Raw genomic sequence first — 20,639 nt, 5'->3', positions numbered from 1 at the left:
TGCCTACAAACCATTTGTTTCACCTGGCCTACTTCTTTAAAGGGAATTTCTACAGACCGGATTTATAAGACACCATCCTGGCATTTATTACACAATTATTAGCCTTAATGAAATCCAAAAAATTTATGTTTGAGTCATCGTCCACTATGCCCACATGTTTCACAGATCCCGATACGCACTCAATAGCCAAACTTCCAGTATTGTTTTTTAACTGCACAGATTTTTTTTTAATGGAGTTGACCCTTGCCAAGATTTGCCCCTTCATTTTGGTGTCCCTCCATCGGAGAGGGGCTTTCATTAGATACTTGTGATACTCTATTCTGGCCCACCTTATATTTACAATAGTCCCTTTTATGGTCAATTTTTTCCACAGTACCATCATTTAACTGAACTGCTTCCTTTAGTTTTGCATGATTGCTAATTTCCCTTGTTTACAAACCGAATTGATCAGTTTTTCTAATTGTTTGATAAGGTCATGAACCAGATTAGAAACATCTTTTTCCTCATACATACTAGACTCAGAGCCGTATTTATTGGGCTCATGGTGCTTAGCTTCCCTCTTCCTCACTAGCAGGTGCTTCCTCCTGCAAGGAAAGATTCAAGTTCGTTAGCAAATTCCACAGCTTCTCAGTGTATCTTTGGGCTCTGATGATCTTGATCTGCAAGTCAAGGTCCAGCTGAGCATATATAAATTGGTCTACTGCCAATTTATCCTGGAAGTCCTCCTTGATGTCTGAATATGTCAGGAATACAAATTTTCTCAGGTCCTCTGTCAAGCCAGGTGGGGTTTTCTTCCCTTTCCTTCTAGCTCTATTTAGCTGAAGTGAGGGTTGAATTTAGACACCACCTTATATAACTTCACATCAGTATGAAATTATATCCCCTGATTGTATTTGGAGTCCATAGCAAAAGAGCGCAGACACAGGCCACTGCAGCAATTGTTCCACCAGGTGCTCTGCCCAACATAGCTGTCCACACCCGAATAAGAAGCCACAGTTCAAAAGTACCTCTCAAACTGAAAAGATAAAACAAAGTTGTTTCCAAGGGATGGAGAGGGAGGGTTTTCCAAGTGCATAAACTAAGACTGAATTTCCAATCTTTTTCTACCAACAAGAAATCTATATAAATCTCCATATTTTGGTGCCTCAGAACCACTCCGATTGGTCTGACAGAACAAAGTTTGTTGATGTTCAAGGCTGTTTACTCAGGTTTTTGTCTGTCAGCATATTTGGAAGGGGTTGCTTTGAGAGTTCAAGCGTTTTTTGCTGGGGGTTTATTTAGAGTTAACATAATTTGTTATTGTATTCGTTTAAAAGCTTTAATTTGTGGTTTTGAAGATTGTGTAACTGCACTGAAAGGTGGCAAGAGGCCCATATGAGGAGTTCAACAATAAGTTTAACAATACAGTAAATAACTGTTCAGTGATTTGCACTGTACTGAGCTCCATGGCATGCACTATAAGTTATTAGTTCAGGCTAAAAGACAAAGAACAGTCCTAGTGTATTAACAGGTCTTTATGAGGTGCCTAGTAAAAAAGGAGATAAAAATGCATTTCCATTTGGATAACAAAATACTTAATCACTTTACTCAATGTTGTCACACATTAAGGATGACCCACAGTTGGCCTCTGGACTGAGGGTACAGATAGATTATTTCGCAATAGTCTATTCTGGAATAAATTAAAAAGGATGAAGATAATACTTTTCATAGGGCCTTTCATCCAAGGTTCTCAAAACAATTCACATGAACATTAACTAAGCCTGCTTGACCTCTGTGAGGTAGTTAAGTATTATTGCCTCCATTTTACAGATGGTGAATCTGAGGCAGAGAGGTATGCAGCCAAATTTTCAGAAGCGTTCACTGAAATCAATGGGAGCTGCAGATCCTCAGCACTGCTGAAAATCAGGCACCAGATACTTCAGTTGATCACACAATCACCGAGGCATTCAGAATTAGTGAACACTTTTGAATATTTAGGATTAAGTGAGAGCGAGTCAGTGGCAGTGATGGGTATGGAACCCAGAGCTTCTGACTTTGAGTCCTGTGCTCCATCCTTTAGACAATACTCCACCCATCTATTTAAAGTCTCTTTCTCCATCACCAATCATCATAAGAAGTTTATATTCATGTTCCTCTTAATCATGGAAAGGTTTTTTCTATGTATTATTTTGTTTTCTGTCTCTGTGTTTGGGCCTTTTCAAGTGGACATTCAACCTGAATTTTAGTCAATATATTGCCAAGGGAGGTTATGGAATCTCCATCATTAGAGATTTTTAAGAGCAAGTTGGACAAACACCTGTCAGGGGCGGTCTAGTACTACTTAGTCCTGCCTTGAGTGAAAGTGACTGAAGTAGAAGACCTCTCAAGATCCCTTCCAGTCCTACAAATGAAAAAAAAAATGTTGATTTAGCTGGTTCCAAACTGTTACAGACCGCACGGCATGCAACAAGTCCCATCCTACCACTTTAGATTAAATTTGATAATACATATTTACCCCATTCCCAGATGATCAAGTAAACAAGAAATGGTTTAAATATCCCAACAAAGATGGAGCCCAGTTGTTACTCTGATGGGGGACGGATAGGTACCCAGATAAACAGGACAGGCCTAGATTTTTGGAGGCTGAGAATTCCTCAGAAAGGATGAAACAAGATGGTCATGAGATAAAGAAACCAGATTGAGACTGAGGACATCTGAGTTCTATTCCCTGTTCTGCCACTGGCCAGGAGCAAACAAATTTCTCTGTGCCTCCGTTCCCCATCTGTAAAATGGGGATAAAGAGCATTTCCTTCCTGTTTAGGATGTGAAGCCCTGTCCGATTTCAATGTCAGTTAGGAACCTAAATATCTTTGAAAGTCTGGACCGAAGGTCTTTGGGGGCAAAGACTCAGCTCTTAGTGCATGTTTGCACCATGCCTAGCACAGCAGGGAGGTGATCTCAATTGCAGCTGTAGGTGCTTCTGTGCTGGAAATAATAAATGACAATAAGGTTCAGTGACAGGACATTACCACAGAGGGATCAGAGTGGCTAGAACCCAGAGCAAACAGGTCACAAGTTCTCCTCCAGCCTGGCACCTGCTTGCCACTGTGAACTAAAAGTGAACTAAGGGCTTCTGCTACCTGCGAGGGAGGAAAAAGCTGGCCCGGGTTATGTAAGATTACAACCGGAGGGGCGGCCCCGGCTCTCCAGAGAGGAAGGAAGAATCTCGCCCTTCACCACCCGCAGCTGCAGCAGCGCGGGGACATTTCAGCTTTCGGACAACAGCTACCCCTAGTGGCGAGGAAGCGCTTCCTTGTCTCGCTCCCCTCTCGTCGGTTTCGCGCTGTCAACAGGTTTAGGACCCAGCGAGCGGTGTCTTAGACGCAGTGAGCGCGGAGGAACCTGGCAAGCGCCCCCCGTCTCCTGCCCAGGCCAGACCCCCGCCGCTCAGCAGGGCCACTTCCCGGGCGCAGGGCGCACCGCGGGCCGGGCTGCTCCTGCAAGGCAGCGAAACAAGCTGCCCCTTCCAGGGAGCGGTGGCCCAGGCGGCGGGATCCCCGGCCCACGCCCCGACGCCCAGCCTCTCCGGCAGCAGCTCGGCTGGGAAAAGTTCCACCTGCCCCGCTGGAAGCGGCGCTGGCGAGGCAGAGCGACTAGCGCCGGCGGCTGGCTTAGGACGTTCCCGAGGAGCGCGGAGGGCGTGTCAGGGAGCCCGGGGAGGAGGAAGAGGAGGGGGAGGGGATCACTCCGCCAAGGAGGCTCCTCGCATCGATATTAGTGATCGATCGGAGGGAGGGAGAAAGGCGGGTCCTGTCCGCGGGGGCCGGGGGGAGCCTGGTCATGTCACCTTTGGTGGAGGCGCCTGGGGACGCCCGGGCTCGGCTGGCACTCCCTCTGCCAACACCCACGTGCGCCCCGGGTGGCAGCGGGGAGGGGGCAGGGCCGCGGGGCTGGCCTGTTGCCTTGTCCCGGCCCGGGGTTGTTTGGACGTGTGCACGCGCCTGCTATCTGCGCCCGGAGCCCCCCGCCTGTGCCCTGCCGCTGGCGCCCTGCCGCGGCCTGAGCGGGGCTGCTCCCTGCGGCAGGACACGTCCCTTGCAGCTCACACCGGGGCTCGCTCCTCCTGCCTGTGTATTTTTAGGTCACTGGAGTGGCGGGGTAGGTAATCCCCGGGTTTAAGTTCCAAGGGGGCGGGTCCTGGCCGGAGGTGGAGTCACTTTTCATTTAAATCCCTGACTATAAAATGGACTTAAAGAGAAGCGGGAGCTCAGCTGAGCTGCACAGAGCCAGGCAGGCGGGCGTGGGTGGAAGGGGGTGGGAACCCCCGCGACCTCGCCCCAGCACAGCCCCGACAATGCTCCACTCCTTCGGCGTTCACACCTTGCAGCTGCTCACCCAAGTCGCTGCCTGCATCCTCCTGCTCCCCCGCTTCCTGCTCACAGCCCTGATGCTCTGGCTCCTGGATTTTCTGTGCATCAGGAAAAAGGTGCTGCTGCTGGGCACGGCGGAGGAGGAAGCCCGCCAGGGCCAGGGCCAGGGCCAGGAGCCGCCCCCGGACGACCCGCCGCTCTGCGTGTCCGACTCCAACCGCATGTTCACCTTGGAGTCCCTGAAAGCCGTGTGGCACGGGCAGAAGCTGGACTTCTTCAAGTCGGCCCACGTGGGCTCCTCCGCCCCCAACCCCGAAGTCATCCAGCTGGACGGGCAGAAGCGGCTCCGGATCCTGGACTACGCCCGGGGCAAGAGACCCCTGATCCTGAACTTCGGCAGCTGCACCTGACCCCCCTTCATGGCTCGCCTGAGGTCCTTCCGGCGCCTGGCGGCGCACTTCGTGGACATCGCCGACTTTCTGCTGGTGTACATTGAAGAAGCTCACCCCTCCGACGGCTGGGTCAGCTCGGACGCCGCCTACGAGATCCCCAAGCACCAGTGCCTCCAGGACAGGCTGAGGGCGGCTCAGCTCATGCAGGAAGGGGCGCCGGGTTGCCCGCTGGCGGTGGACACCATGGACAATGCGTCCAGCGCCGCCTACGGAGCCTACTTTGAAAGGCTCTACATCATCCAGGAGGACGTGGTGATGTACCAGGGAGGCAGGGGACCAGAGGGCTACAAGATCTCCGAACTGCGGAGCTGGCTCGACCAGTACAAACGCCGGCTCCAGAGTCCCAGCCCGGTGGTCATCCAAGTGTAAAAGGAAACGGCCCCGCGGCGGGGGGGAGGGAGGGAGGGAGAAGTCCTGCTGCGCCGGGGCGGGCAGGAGCTCTCCCTCTCCGCTCCGCTCCCCCGGGACGGCTGCCGCCCAGCTCCCAGGAGGCTGCCGCGAGAGCTCGGTCCGAGCAGCGCCCTGGCCCCTGCCCTATTCGAATCATGTTGATTTGCCAGCCGAGCTCCGTCCGCGCCCCCTGCCCCCCTGCCTTTTGTAAAGACCCCCTTTTCTAACCCCCCCGCCCCGCCCCCCAAAGAAAAAGCGGTTCCTCTGCTGGCGGCTGGGCTGGGGCCGCGTGGGTCCGAGAGACGCTGCGGCCGGGGGAGCTCCGCTGCCTGCCCGCAAGACGCGCCGGGGGCTTTCTAGTATTTCTGTGACGACCGATTTTGAAATGGTTTGAGACCAGGAAATCGAGTCCGATGTTGGCCGATGCTAGAAGTGCCCAGAAGCCGGGCTCACCGCAAGGTCCTATTTGGGGCGGGGCGGGGCGGGAGGGGTCTCCTCTTTGGTAAACTGTTCGGGGGGGGGGTTTGTTTGTTTGGTGTTTTTTTATGAACTTTTTATAGTAATAAAGATCTGGAATAAACACGCGCCTCCTCTTGGCTGCCTCGCGCCGAGCCGCTACTGCGCGCGCCACCTGGTCCCAGCCACCCCCGCCTCCGGCGGAGCCCAGCTGCGGGGGCCTCAGGCGCGCAGGAGGCGAGGTTGGGGCCGGGTCGCAGCCCGCGAGGGGCGCTGGAGGAGGAGGGGGGGCTCTGCGGGGCGCTTAGGGGGCGCCCTAGGCACGGGGAGCGCTCTGCAGAAACGCTGCCACGGAAGAAGCGTTAAAAGCTTCCCCGCGGGGTGAGAGGCCCCCGGGGCAGGTCGCCCTTTCCGCGGAAAAGAAGCCGCTGGGCTCTGGCTATTCATGGTCAGAGCCATTGAGCCTCTCGCCCCCCAGCCGCTTTCCTCTCACGGTCCTGACTCTGCAAAGTTACTAACCAGCCGCTGCCCCAGCGCAGCCTAGGTACGGAGCGCGGTCTGCCCAGGCGGCGGGGGCTTTCCCACCCAGGGGGGCTGAGGGCAGGCCATTCAGTCCTGTCTTAGAGGCAAGGCAGCAGCTGGAACAGATTCTCTGCGCAGCTTGCTGCCGGCGCCCAGGTCTAGCCCTGTCTCCAAGTTGTGCGCGCTGGAGAGAAACCTGCTATGCTCCAGCCCCGCGAGCGCACGTGTAAAGTCCTGGAAAGCCACTTCTTGTCAGCTGGAACTTGGAGCACCCTAGGGAGGAGCCCTCCCAGCGGAGGTACGTGCGCGCCTGCCTCACTTTACGCAGCTGAATAAGCCCGTTGAAAGCAAGGTGGCGACTCACCTGCCTTAACTAAAGCAGGTGTTTAGGTACCTCCCTAAATCAAGCTCCAATCCCTGCCTGAACAAATGACAGCTGTGCATCCCCTAGAGCAGACAGACTCAAACTGCTCAGTAATCTGAAATGTATTAAAATAAGTGGGGTCCCGGGGGCTGCTGGCCGTATTTTCAGCTGTGTGTCATCAATCCGTCAGGCTTTCCTGTAACCCAAACCTTGGGAAAACAGCAATTTCATTTCAAGTTGCTGGTGTTCATTATTACGGGCCACTTTGAAGTTCTACAGTAAAACCAAAAAGGGAAAATAAGTCCTCGCTAATTTATGATGAAGCCACAAAGGCTAAAACATTTAATTCATCCGACTTCTTAATAGCTGTAGGAAGCCCCACCAGGAATCCAGAAACAACACCTCTAAGTGACTATGCCCAAATAGTGTTTTTTCTGCCTTGGACATAAGTTTTGGAAACCATCAACACATGATAGAAGACTTAGAAAACCTGATTTATGAGAAAAGGTTAAAAAATTGTTAGTCCCTCAGAAAAGAAGGGAGGCTGATAAGCCTTCAAATACCTTAAGGGCTGCTCTGTAATGAAGAGGATGGGGATCAACTGTTCTCCATGTCCACTGAAGGTAAGGCAAGAAGTAATGGGCAAGGGAGATTTAAGTAAGCTATTAGGAAAAGTTTAACTACAAAGGCAATTAAACGTTGGATTAGGCTTCCAAGGGAGGTGGTGGAATCCCCATCATTGGTGATTTTAAAGAACAGCTTAGACAAACACCTATCAGGGATGGTCTAGGTTTATACTTAATGCTGTCTCAGCACAGAGAGCTGGACTAGATGACTTCTCAAAGTCCTTTTCAATCCTACACTTCTATGATTCTATAAGTAATGACCATTGGAAATTTATTAATGACACTTATCAAAACATTTTGGGATAAAGGCATCTTCTTGTAATGTCTTTAATAGCTCCTCCTATAGAAATCTGGTTTAGGAAAGATGGGGGTGAGACATTTAAGTTGTTGGGATCTTCCTCATTAAATCTAACAAAGATTTTCCCGATATAAGATTAGACCATCTGAGAAATAGGAGCCCCCAAGTTTTAAGGCACTTGTGGTCCTATCGTGCAAAGTAAGTTGCTAACTTTGCAGAAGACTGTTTATAAACAGATTACAATGCTTCTCTTTTCAAAAATCAGTTGTCATATCCAACCAAAAAAGATATTGGCCAACATTTTCATACATGTGCACCTAAAGTTAGGCACTCAAATCAAACTGGCTTGATTTTAAAACTGTTGGCTCCCTACAGCCCTTAATGACTTCAATAGGAGCTGTGAGCGCTCAGCTTTTCTAAAAATTAGGCCATTTTGATATAGGTGCCAAAATATTGAATCAAGTGCCTAACTTTAGGCATCCAAGTTAGAAAATTTTGGCCATAGACTCTAATTTTTTCATTCTGTAGCCATGCATTTAATATGATACTTCTCCACATATTTGTGAGCCTGCTCAACTTACCATCTTGATAAAGGGAAACCAAATAGCCCCATCCATTTCATACCTCCCTGAGCTGAATTCATTTGCTGTCACAAGCACTAGTCACACACACAACACAGGCCATCTTTCGTGCTGTGGGTTACAGGGGGATTATGGTTATGAGGTAACTGCTTCTCATAGTCATACAAGAGCTCTTACAAATCTTCCAAACCTCCAAGAATAGTTTGCTTTCCAAAATCAGGCTGTGAAGATTAATCTGAGCATCTGCAATAAAACCCTGACTCAAGGGGGACATTTCTTTTTTGAATTACCCAAAAGACTGCACTTTGCAACAGCACCACCATCATTATTTTGACTCTCTGTCTTTTGATTTGGGCATGGAACCAGGGTACAAGAATCACCATTAAATATAAATGTTTTATCTATCCATTGACACTGCACTCTAAAGTCAAAAATTAATTCATTCTTTTAAATGGGTCACTTCTAAGGATTTTGTTTATCTAGCTCTGGATGCATTTAAAGCACTTAGGTTTAATGTTGGAGTCTTTCCCCTCATTTTGTAAACCCCAACCAGAAAACAAACACTTTTCCCCTGCCTCAGCATATCAATCATCACTTCTTAGTCTTGCAAACATTAGGCTGCCTCTCCCACAAGGATATCATTTTCAAAGTGATAGGTTCAACTTTCTTCCTTTAAAACTGTTCCTGGGTTGGAAGGAACCAAAGCAGTTAGCAATGTACTCCCTCTGTTTAAAAAGAACAGAAGGAAAGAGAGCCAGCACCTGAAAATAAACTGAACTGCTGTGACCTGTCATGAAGCACTTACATAAGAGGGTTCAAAGGAAATAAGCCCAGTGATAAGTATCAATTGGTGTTCAGATGCTATGATGAAATGCACAGAGTCTCCAGTCTTTCTTAACCCCAGGAGTTGGATATCTTGAGTTCATTGCTGTGCTCCTCTTTCAGTGCATTGCTAGGTTATTCTTCAAGGACCTAACAGTAGCCACTGTTTCCCTTACCTGTACAGGTATCCTGAGATAATATATGCTACCTTCTGTGACCCATCCCAACTGGCACCTGGCCTTTGGACTGAGAAAAGAAGTCAAAACTGTGAAAACAGAGACTTTGGACATCAGTTTGAATAAAGAAAACCTAAGACAATTACAAGAGTTTAGTGCAAACCAGAGCTATTCCAAATTGTCTCCCTTTCTGGTTAATTTGTAATAAATAAACAGAAAAATTCTGACCCAATCCATATCTGTGCAATCCTACTACCATTAACTTTATATGATATGCACCCTGTGCAGCCACATTCCTGCCTTCACTAGAAAAATTTATTGTTTGAAAACAATGATAAAGAGTCAAGTTATCTGATACAATGCAGTTAATATAGATCACCATCATATCAGCTAATTGTGATGAAATCCTTGTCCCAGCAGCGATTAAACACAATTAGCTAGCACGATGCTGCACACAGTTTCAGTGTTGACCAGAAGTTGTGTTCAGCATCAGGTCTGCTAATCATGATTAAATGCAGATCCCAGCAGCAGTTAGACATGATTAGCTGACATAATGCTAAACACAACTTGCCATGATCTAAACAGACCTGTTAGTCATAGTCAACATTGTGTCAGCTAACGGGGCTCTTCACAGTCTTGTTCAAATATCATGAAGAGCTCATTGAGGCTGCACAGTTTATGAAGACAGAATTTGGCTAGTAGAATTCTTTCCAGATTTTAGTTTTTCCTTGCTTTGTTATAAAGTTCACCTTCTGCTTTCTCGCTCCTCGGATCTTTTATTCCCATGTTTCTGGCACACTTTCATTAAAGCCTGGAGTTTTGTGCAGTTCTCTAGCTCAGACTCACTCTCATTTTCTGGCTCATAAAATGATTTCCACACAGACAAAATGTGGAAGCAAGTGGTCCTTGCCCTTAAGTGGCTTCTATAGTTAAAGGATGATGCCCCTAGCATACCTTCAGATATACCAAACTTGGGTAAATGGCTATCAGAGGTCAAGCCTTTTCCTTTGTTTTTAAATAAATCAGTTTTCAAATCCACATTTCTAAACAGAAAGCAGATCACTTATCTATCACTTTCCCTTTCATGAGTAGCACAAGATACATTTTCTGTGAATGCCAGGAATCCTTGACAGAGATCACACTTTCCCTTTTGTACAATCAAAGTTATCTGATCCTGTTACATCCTCCACGCAAAATAAATCATAAGCATATATCCACTGAGGTTTCTCAGGGAGAGTTGTTTCGATTAGATTAGAACAATATGCTCCACTTCTGAAAAGCTCAGATGTGTCAGAAGTGTTTCCAGTTGCTACAGTGTATTGAGAAACATGCTATTTTTAAAACACGTTATTAGCTTTTCTCCCCCCCCCCCAAACTGTATGACAAACAGAAGTCAAAAGACAGCAAAGAGATATATCAAACAGAGAAAGATCTAAGTGATGATTACCTGTTCCTGTCAATAGTTAATTGAGTTATACTCAACATAATCACACTTTCAGTGTTCAAGCTTGGAGGGGTAAAATCGGAAGGAACTTGTGGTGTGATCTAAGGGGTATCTTAGGACATGCTTCCAGACATTAAAAATATATAACTGTGATGTAACATAATGCAATCTGGTGCATTTTGAGACACAATGAAAAAAATTAGCATCCAACTACTAAATATTATGTTATTCTATTTACAAAATGTATACAGCAAAAAGCTCACACATTTGTTTTAATTATTTATGCTGGGCAAAGGAAGATATTTTATGACAAGTAGGCCAAAGATCTTATTCATTAAAAAAAAAACAACACCTTTTTATTCTTTGTTTTTGCACTTTGTTTCAAATCATCTGGAAGAAAAGAGAGAAGTAAAACTAGTCCAACAATAAACAGTGTCGCAGGCACAAATCTGGAAATGAAACACTCAAATACTCCTGCAAGCAATTCTTAAATCTAACATTAATATCTTTTATGCTTCCTTCCACCCACAAGGGATAGCTACCATTATTTATTTATTTATTTATTTATTGATGATTTGCTAAGTGCTGTCAGAGTGTTGAGCTCTGTACACCCTTGCAGGAAAACAACGGACCTGATTAAATGCTTTCTTACACCAGTTTAACAAAGTAGTAACTCCACTGACATCAATGTAGTCACTCCAGATTTACACTGGATCAAACTATGATCAAAATCTGGACCATTGTATTTATGTTTTGTAACAGTTCAAACTCTCAATTTTTCTACAATGAATTGTAAAAAAAACAAAAAAAACAACCCAATTCATCTGCATTTATAGCTTAAGAAGTCATTCTCAACTGGAAGTTGTTCCTCACTGGGTATTGCCCATGTCCTACACCCCTTCAGCAGTTTATATCATCAGCAAATTTCATCAACATACTACATCTTGCTTATACTATCTGAACTCTTCTAACTCTAGCTGTCTTCCTCCGTATAAAGTTCCTTACACTTGGCTAATGTGTCTCTTTTTATTTATTTATTTATTTATTTTTGGTATTATAGCTTTCTTCTGTCAGCCATGCCTGCCCTTCCCTCCCCCCTCAAGCTTTCTCAGGGAGAGATTTTTCAAAGACACCAGTGAGAGTTAGGCATCCAAAACCCATTGACTTTGGATGAGAGTTGGACCCATAACTACTCTTGTGTCTTTGAAAATCTCCCCCTCCCTGTCCAACCAGCAATAGACAAAGTCCTGTCAGCACCTTTGGAAAATCGGCACTCCTCTTACGCCTACTTAACTGAGTATTCCAGCAACTTCCCATTTGTCTTGCCTTCCCCCTGTCTCCCCAGAGGTCTTTGAATATGGCCTGCAGTGGTTACCCCACCTGCCAAAATGATCTTAAATATAGTAGTTTATTTTAAAACAAAAATCAAAAGTGATTATACTAAATATCCAGTGATGGAAACAACCTTGCTAGACGAGATCAAATTTTCTAGTTACTATAGATTTAAGCAAGAATTCTTCACTTCTTAGGGACAGATTGCTCAACCTTTACTCACACTGGTGAATATTTTCTCCTTTTAGTCCCACTGAAATCAATCTTACTAGTTGTGTGAGGTAAGGGTTACACAGTCTGATCCATAGAGTGTGTGTGTGTTTCTAACATAGAGGCTGTTCGGCCTTTCTTGTGTCTCTCTCCAAGCTCATGGCTCATTTCCTTTTTCTGTCTTATGCCTCGTGTTTATATCATTGTCTCCAATATTAGTTGAATAACCCTCATTCCCAGATCGGAAGTATATTTTAAATTTCCTCTCATTTAACACATCTTATTTCAAAAGATCCCTTTGAGCATGGCTTGGTGTTAGATGTAGACACTCTGGACCTGAGCTTTGCCCCTGACCTCTGACCCTGTCTCCTTTGTCCTGCAGCACAAAGAGGATGGAGAGTTTCCCTAACACAGCAGCTGGGATTCCCCTAACACAAGGGAAGTCCCCAGATGAAGTAAATTTAGCCTATCAAACTCTATCTCATCCATCCACAGGGCTAGGAGTCATTCCTGGATGGGCCATCTGACGGGGGCAGGCGAACATCTGTCAGTCTGGCACAATTTAGAGTAATCTCTAGTCTGCTCTAAATTATACTCTGGACTGGTTTGATCCCCAGTAAGGCTAAAGATCAGGGCAGTGGAAAGGTGACTTAAAATTATCTTCCCCCACTACCTGCTCCATTGAAGGTCATGCACCAAACACCACTTGACTGGAAATGGGGATCTGACCCAGAATCTTTGAATATATCACTTAGCTTCACATCTATTCCAAGATGTCTTGATTAGAAAACAGTCCATTTACATATTTACAGGTCTTTCCTGGGGGCTTCTTGCTGTTCTTGCCTAACTGGTTAGACAGTATGTAATTCCCTTGTAGCCCCAATATTAATCTGAGTATATTTATTTAATATCTCCAGTTTATATCAGATGTTATCTCTCCTGGATGGTAAATGATACATCACAGTATTCACACCAGCTCTTTATACAGTGAAGCTGCTCCCTTCCAACACTATAGTTACTGTAGTAAAATAGCCAAAGCTTTTCCAAAGTCCCGATACCTTTATGTCTATGGTATTTTTATGTCAGTGCCCATTGTTAGTTCCAAATAGAAATAGAAATAGATAATAGAAATAACTCCTAAAAATAAAAATTCTTCTTGTATAGCCCAGGGAGCAAATGTTTAAAAATCCACAAAACCACACATTTCACCTGATACTGATATCTGTGGTAACAAATTAAATTAGGTGGATATCTATTATGATTTTTTAAAATAGTGTTAAGGCTGCTGAGCTATGGGTTGAGGAAATTTTGGAAACCACACAATGCAGAGCAACACAAAAAGTTTCAAGTTATTTGATAGCATCACTTAACATTTGTGATGAAGGACAATCAGGAAAGAATACAGCATGAGGCTGTTGTCAGCCAGATTTTCAGCACATGGACATAGAGAACATACTGTGCTACCAATTCCTTAGACACATGCGTATAATTTCAAACAGAGATCAAAATTAGCCCAAAAATATTAGGACAAAGCAGGGAAGGGGGTGCATTTTCTGAAGGGAGCCATTTATTTGAGAAAGTGATAACTGTATTAAAATCTAGGCAAATTACCAAGTTTATTTCTTTTTTCTTCTGACTATCAATAAGAGTTAGGATCCTTCTACTAGACTATATGTCAAGTGAATAGCAAATGGCTCTAGAGACACATGAAGTATCAAGTGGTACTGAATCTGACATTTTCTCCACTACTCTTTGCAAGTGTATTTTTGCTTTCAGTTGTGTATTTCTTTTCTAAAAGATATATCCAGTAAAGTAATTACCATTGTAGCTCTGTTTTTCTGAAGTTCATAGATTTTTTTAAATTAATTTTTAATCAAATTTGGTGTGTAATATCACAAATATACAACTATAAGATGAAGCTGTATTGATAAAGTTTTACCTGTTTGATAAGGTCAGAGATATAATAGGAAACAAAAGTAATTGTGGGACAATAAGTGTCTGAAACAGCCTCCCTCAAGTGATCTGCAAGGTTATCACTCATCTCTTTTAGATGCCTTCTCGAGACTCTTTGCATCATATTATCTACAAGAAACCAGCCAGTGTTTAGGGTAGGCTGAGGGGCAATTGAGCAGAGCATGCCAAAAGATGGGGGAGGGAAATTCAATGAAAAAATTAACTGAAAATTTTATTTTGTTTGTCTGGTTCGTTGGTTGAATGAATTGTCAAAGTTTTGTGGCTAGCTTGGTTGGGCAACTGAGGGGGATTTGGAGAAAATCAATATTGATTTATTTATGGAATTGCAAAACTAAAATATATACATAGGAAATGTTGTTATACTTATAAACAGCAGGGTTTTATTCAGAGGGACAAGGCAATACGCCACGTTTATTGTGAATACAAAAAATTTAAAAAGCAATTGCACGCACACACACACACACACACAAACACCATTTTACAAAGATGGAGTATAATTACCAGCCTTAGTTGCTTGTGTTAGTCCACTGGCCAGGTGGCTAATCATGAGGGAGGTAGCAGGGGTTCGTCGGTGCGCACCGATGCTCCTGGAGGATGACTGTAGAACCAAACCCAACGTTTTTATTTTTTTGGTATTTTTCTTACAGGGGTAAGCTTTTATACCATTTTATGGGTTTTGCTTTGTCATGCTGCATTTGCATCCTGGTGTGATTATTAATCACCCGTGTTCTGCAAGCATGACCATCGTTATTTTTTATAGTTTATTTTGTTATTGTTTTTTGAGGTGGATTTCAGGGTCATTAGGATGAGCAATATTTGGCCATTTGGGTAAAAGTTGTTATTTTTACTTCTTTGCACATTTGAGGCTGGTGCCTTTTTTATTACTTTTTGATTTTATATATACATATTATTTAATTTATTTATTTATATGTAAATGCAGATAGATGGATATATAAATTGTATATATTTGATTATTTTTCTTCCCCATACCTTCCATATGTTCTTCTTCTTAGAGCATAAGCTCTTCAGGGTGTGAACTACTTCTGTGGACTAGATCCTGCAAATGAATGTGTCTGGACACAAGCCTCCACTCATGCAGGGCCCCATTGATTTCAAGCACGAGCACAGCTGTGCCCAGGTGCATTCATTTGTAGGATCTAGGCCTATGGTTGTACAACACCCAGCACAACAAGGCCCTCATTCCGACTGGGTCGTCTGGATGTTCCTGTAGCATAACTATTTAATAACAGTGTACATGCATGTTTTGCATGAAGTAATGAATAAGATTCATACAAAGTAAATGTTTTTCTATGAGTATGATGAGCTTCACATCCCACAGCCAGCTAGCTGGTAGTTTCACAGATTTCCACTGCAATATAGTACACCTTTAAGCTACTATGCGTCTGATCCAAAGCCCACTGAAGTTGATAGGAGCCTTTCCATTGACTTCAGTGGGCTTTGGCTGAAGCCTCATGGCATCTAAATGTTGAAAAGTTGGTGCATGCTGGGTACTTCTTTGAAAAAGTGTGGATGCAGCGAACAAATAGCCTCCAGGGAGATTAACTAAAGCACAGTTGCATATCTTTATCATGCAACTGGAAGAGAGAGAGTTTGGGACAGGTCCACATCCTGTCAATAAGGCTATGTCTACACTGCACACTTCTTGAGGCAGCGCATCTGTGCAGCTACACGCTACAGTGAAAAGCAGGCTGCGTCCACACTGCGAAATGTAGTTACATGTCAGCAAAAGGCTCTGACGAGGGAAGCAGTTGGCAAAGGCTCGGCAGCAGGGAGCTGCTGGAGCCTTTCCCCGCTGCTGGAAACTTTCACTGAGGCAGGGAAAGGCTCCAGCAGGTCCCTGTGGTGGGAAAAGGCTCTAGTAGCTGGCGATTGCTGGGAGATTTCCCCATTGCCTCCTCACTGCCGAAGTCTTTCCCCCCTGCTGGAGCCTTTCCCTTCAGTGGGGAAAGAGCCCAGAAGCAGGGAGGCAGCTGCCAGACACTACACCGGTAGAAACAGCAATGTAGGTGAGGAGGCACATCCTGGGCAAGTGGAGAGTACATACCCAGGTACATACCCATAGGGTTCAAGGATGTCTTTACTTGCCTAAGCAGTGCCTCACCATCTACATACTGCTGTTTATATCCGTGCTAGAAGGGCATGCAATGTATGTACTCTACATGCCACCAAAAGGAGTGTCAGTGTATATGTACCTTAAGTGTACCCTTCATGTGCTATAAACTGTGAAAATATAAAAATGTAAAAAAAATATCAAGTATCTAGAAGAGAACATAAGCCTGCTGATAGACTACACTTTGCCATGGCTGTGCTTTTCTGTTTCCAACACTGCTTTTTTCCTAGCAGTACAGTACAGTAGCCAGGAAGAAAGGACAATATTGCATTAGCTGTAAAATTATGTTTATATTTCCCAAAGCCACAAACACTATGTTTCTTTGTAGGAGAGTAAAGAGTTAAAAGCTGGACAAGTAATCAGGCCTAAGCTACAGGGAATGGAGTCATGGCACAGGCAAAACCTTGTTTCTGTTACTTGGTGTAAATTTTAGCTAGAGTCTGTTATCTCTCTTCTTTCTCGTCTTTCCTTTGCGCAAGGAATGAGACTAACAAATAACTATTCTCCCTTCTGTTCAAGGTCTTTGGTGGGAATACAGCATTATCTTCTTTCCCTCCTTTGCATACAGTATATTTTAAAGAATGTTAGTAAGTTTCAAGGTGATGTGCCTGACCTCTGTTTGGTAATCCTGTAAACAACAAACGGGCGGGTATAATTATATTCATTATGTAGTTGTTAATATTCATTGTATAGGTGTCAGTGTAACTAAATAAGGGTCTATGGGGAGTTGCTGAAAATGTATAAATTTACATGCTGTTATGGATAAAAGAATTGTAAAGTAATCCACTCGTTGCTCACTCACGACGTCGAGGTGGAATGAGCAAGTAATAAATGGTTCCGTCTCCCCAGTCCACCCCCGGGACAACCTGTTTGATTATTTCTAACATTCTTCAGTTTAAATTTCCTGGAAACTTCCCTAACTTGACTTAGGTTGTCATCTTCTTGGCTTTAGGCACCCTACATCTGAGATTAGGTGCATACAATTTGCAGCACACATGACTTTTGGAGATAAATGTGAAGGCTTTGTGGTGAGCATGTATGATCTCCACAGTCCCGTCTAACTTAAGGAAATACCCATGAGTGGAACTACAGCCATGGAGATGCAAAGCGGGATTTACACCAGTGCAGTTTCAGCTGGTAACACTGGTTTGAGCCCTGCTTTGCATTACTGCAGTGTTTCCACATCAGTTTTGCTCTGAAATGCAACTACTTTGGTGCAAATTTACTCAGTGTAAACAGGGGCTAAGGACAAACTATGAAGAAACTGCTGAACACTGACTGATAGGACATTTTTAGCCAATACGCAATTATGTTCTTTAAAATTCCATCAGACTTGGTTTCTCTGACCTTTGGCAAGAAATTTGTACAGAGGTTTAAGGGCCAAAGTTTTAGTCCTACCTAAATCACCTTTAGCATATAAACTTACTCCTTAAGTTCCAACATATAAAAGGTGTCACAGGTTGGCTGACCCTTAAGAGTTCAGCCTGTGACAGATCACTCCCTGCTGCCATACAGCTGATTCCAGTCAGCTGGTGATCAGGTGGCTGAACTTAGTTATCAGACCTCTGGGGAAGAGCTGGGAATTTTCATAAGAAGTTGGGTGAGCCCAGTTAGAGAAGGGAGGTGAGAAGTACTGTGCCCTGCCCTGCCTCTATGAAATACTCTGAAAGAAAGCTGAAAAGCATGAAGGGAGAAAAAAGCAGACAGACTACTCCCAAGTGAGCTAGATGCTTGATTGGAGGCAGGATCCCTGGTGAGCTGCAGCCTGCTTGAACTCTTGAGTGGGAGCAGTGTCCATCAATCCCAGGACAGTGGGGTGGTAGGAGGCATAGGGATGAGTGTGAGGAAAGACTGTCACAGCTGAAGTGTGCCTGTGAGGAAAAGGTGATCTGCTGGGCTGAAGGTCTGGCTGTGGTCATGTCTTTGTTAGACTTTGATAGAAGACTCTCCACCTTCAGAAGGGGCTGGACTCTCTAGAGTGGTGAGGGTGGAAGACTAGGACACTCCTATGGCCAGAATATGCCAAAAGAAGGTGGGAAACTGAGGCAAAAGGTACTGTAATGCCATATCTAGCTAGGATTGGGTGTGTTGAGGAAGCAGTTTTGCGACAAGGGGTTATAAGTAGAATCCAAGTTTCCCTGACCATCAGCTGAGTGATGTGTGGTTGGATTATACAAGAAAAGGGGACTGTGTTTTATGGGAGGCCACCTAAGTGGAAAGGCATATATTCTTCCTTCACTGCTTTTTGGAAACTGGGAAAACAGCTGCTGACTGTTACCTTGTGTTTTCTATCAGTCTGGTCCTGTTTTACAGTCTTCTTTATCTTAATAAAGCCAGTCCTGAGGAAAGGAACTTAAAATAAACTCTCTCTAAACTCTCCTTCAGTTCATCTTCCCAGCTGGTGTATCTGCCTACTGTTTTGGAAGTGATTTCTACTCACTGATTTTTAATACCATGTGTTAATTTTAATACCAAGCATTAAATCAGTATACATCTGTTTGTGATACTTATATCCATTCTGTTGAATATACCATCACTAGTAAATACAACAATCCAGTCTTTGGGAAAAGAAGTCAACTCTCAAGCCAAGACGTTTGCGCAAGTCAAGAGACAACTAAGGATATCTTTGGCCTCTGCATTTAACTCTTTAATAAGGCCAAACAAAAGCATTACTCGATGGGATTAATATCAGCTGCTGGTTTGATACAGACAGACAATCAAAGGTGACTTTTTGCTGATTGTTGTAAATTCATCATGAAGGATACCGCTCTGAGTCATTTGAGATTTAAAAAACCAAAACTATGTACAACAATGGAAAAGTGCAATATTAACTTGAGTATTTAGATTGAGCTGTCTATCCATAACTGGGTATCTCAGTAAAATGTTTCCAAGCCATGACTTAAACTTACCTGCCACCTGTTCAGAAAATGCAGGTTGTCTTGCTGTATTGTCATAATTGCTGAAATGTAATATTTGCAATGGTTCAGTTCATGGTGTATGGTGGTTGGGTTTTTTTGTTTGTTTGTTTTTTGTTTTTTTGGGGTGGGGGGGTTCAACCTGTCTTGATAGGGGACTCTTATGTCACCTTGAGTTGCAGATTGTCACCAAGTTTGAGTCTGCCAACTCAATTTATGTTCAGCTTTAAAATAAATCTTATCCTGAAATCCATATTAGGACTGGCAATATTAAAAATGAATAACTTATGCTAACTATTTAATACATTAAGCATTTCTTACCTACTGACTTGAGATGGTGCTCGGGCTGTCTGGTAGAATTTTTTGTTTAGTCTCTTTCCTGTTCATGTCTCATTCTTGAGCTGATTATGATTTTTAATGTATTCATAACAATTCACTGACTTATCTGTGAACAAATTTCAATCTAGCACTTGTAAACCAATAATTTAGACTACCTGCTTATTTGTGGTATGGGATGAGTGACCTCACGGTGACTCTCTGTTCACGTATAAAGTCCAGCAAGCTCTGCTGCTGCTCAGCCTGGCAGCTCACGAAGGCCTGGCTCTCCAGCTGGTGGGATTGCTGGAAGCTTTGTATCATCTTCTGTACCTCCTCCTACTGTTTTACCAGCCATTGCAGGGTCTCTTCCATCGCCAGGCTGCCAAACTCTTGCTCTGGCACACAGGTCCCAGACAAGTCCCCACATATAGCAGGGCATTCTGTGCCCCTGCCCTTTCTCTGGTCACAAACTCACTCAGAGACCCTTGATTCCATAACCACTGGTGCAGGTTTCTTTACAAGCGCTTCCACCACTATTTGTGTACACCATCTGCTCTCTTAGCAGCTCACCCCAGGAGTGAAAAGACACCACTGTACTTCCCTTCCTAGCTACCTTCTCCTGCTTCCTTAGCTTACTTTATACAGCCCCACGCGAATTGCTGGCAGCTGTCTCTGATTGTCTCCTTAGATGCTGGATGTCCCCAGCCAGCTCCAATTTACCTTCTACAGTGGGAGCTTGCATGATGGGGGCTGACCTAGCAGTCTTTACCCAGCAACCTGTCACACTCACATTGTATAGTTTCTGCTCCCTCATGCCTGAAACGTCTTTAAAAAGAGAATAGCAAATAATACTTATTTGGTATGAATTTTCAGGTGAATAATCATTTACTCAAACACTTCAGATTTATGAATATCCAATGGCCATTTGAATACTAAGGAACACCAAATAATATGAACACAAAAATTATTTGAACTCATTCATCCTCTTCTGTACTGTTCAGCTGTCGCCCAGTCTCAATACTTTGTAGGACAGGGACCAACTTTATAAAGAAGATACAACATCAAACTTTTGTTTCACTATTCTTGCAGAGCTCTAAATAGTCAGAGCCCTTATGTCTGTCTCTTATTCATCCAAGACACTGCGTAACAATTTATTCTACTGTCAAATAGTTAAAAACAAGATTCTATAAAGTGCTGCTGCAGCTCGTTCTTCAAAAACTCCAAATTTATAAAATGACGAAAATGTGGCATGTGACACTTATTTTAAACACCCCTCACT

At 44.2% G+C, this 20,639-nt stretch overlaps 1 protein-coding gene and 2 long non-coding RNA genes across 3 annotated transcripts in view; 2 read left to right on the top strand and 1 right to left on the bottom strand.

Moving 5' to 3' along the window:
* Positions 1-20,639, top strand: part of LOC137157644 (uncharacterized) — a 147,449-nt gene that overhangs the window by 87,815 nt on the left and 38,995 nt on the right. The window lies entirely within an intron of this gene.
* Positions 4,011-6,425, top strand: DIO3 (iodothyronine deiodinase 3). The gene has a single exon (XM_067555041.1). The coding sequence runs from the start codon at positions 4,223-4,225 to the stop codon at positions 5,168-5,170; it is 948 nt and encodes a 315-aa protein (XP_067411142.1). The 5' UTR covers positions 4,011-4,222; the 3' UTR covers positions 5,171-6,425.
* Positions 6,652-19,526, bottom strand: LOC137157640 (uncharacterized). The gene is made up of 2 exons (XR_010921165.1): positions 19,364-19,526; positions 6,652-6,806 (listed from the first exon to the last, which is right to left on the bottom strand). It is a non-coding gene; the product is annotated as an uncharacterized lncRNA (long non-coding RNA).

This window comes from Emydura macquarii, unplaced genomic scaffold, assembly GCF_026122565.2.
Source record: "Emydura macquarii macquarii isolate MOO-44397 ecotype Brisbane River unplaced genomic scaffold, CSIRO-AGI_Emac_v2 contig_1551, whole genome shotgun sequence".
In the NCBI taxonomy this organism is placed as follows: Eukaryota; Metazoa; Chordata; order Testudines; family Chelidae; genus Emydura; species Emydura macquarii.
The sequence above is the reverse complement of the archived record's forward strand: the minus strand, read 5'-3'. Positions and strand labels throughout refer to the sequence as shown.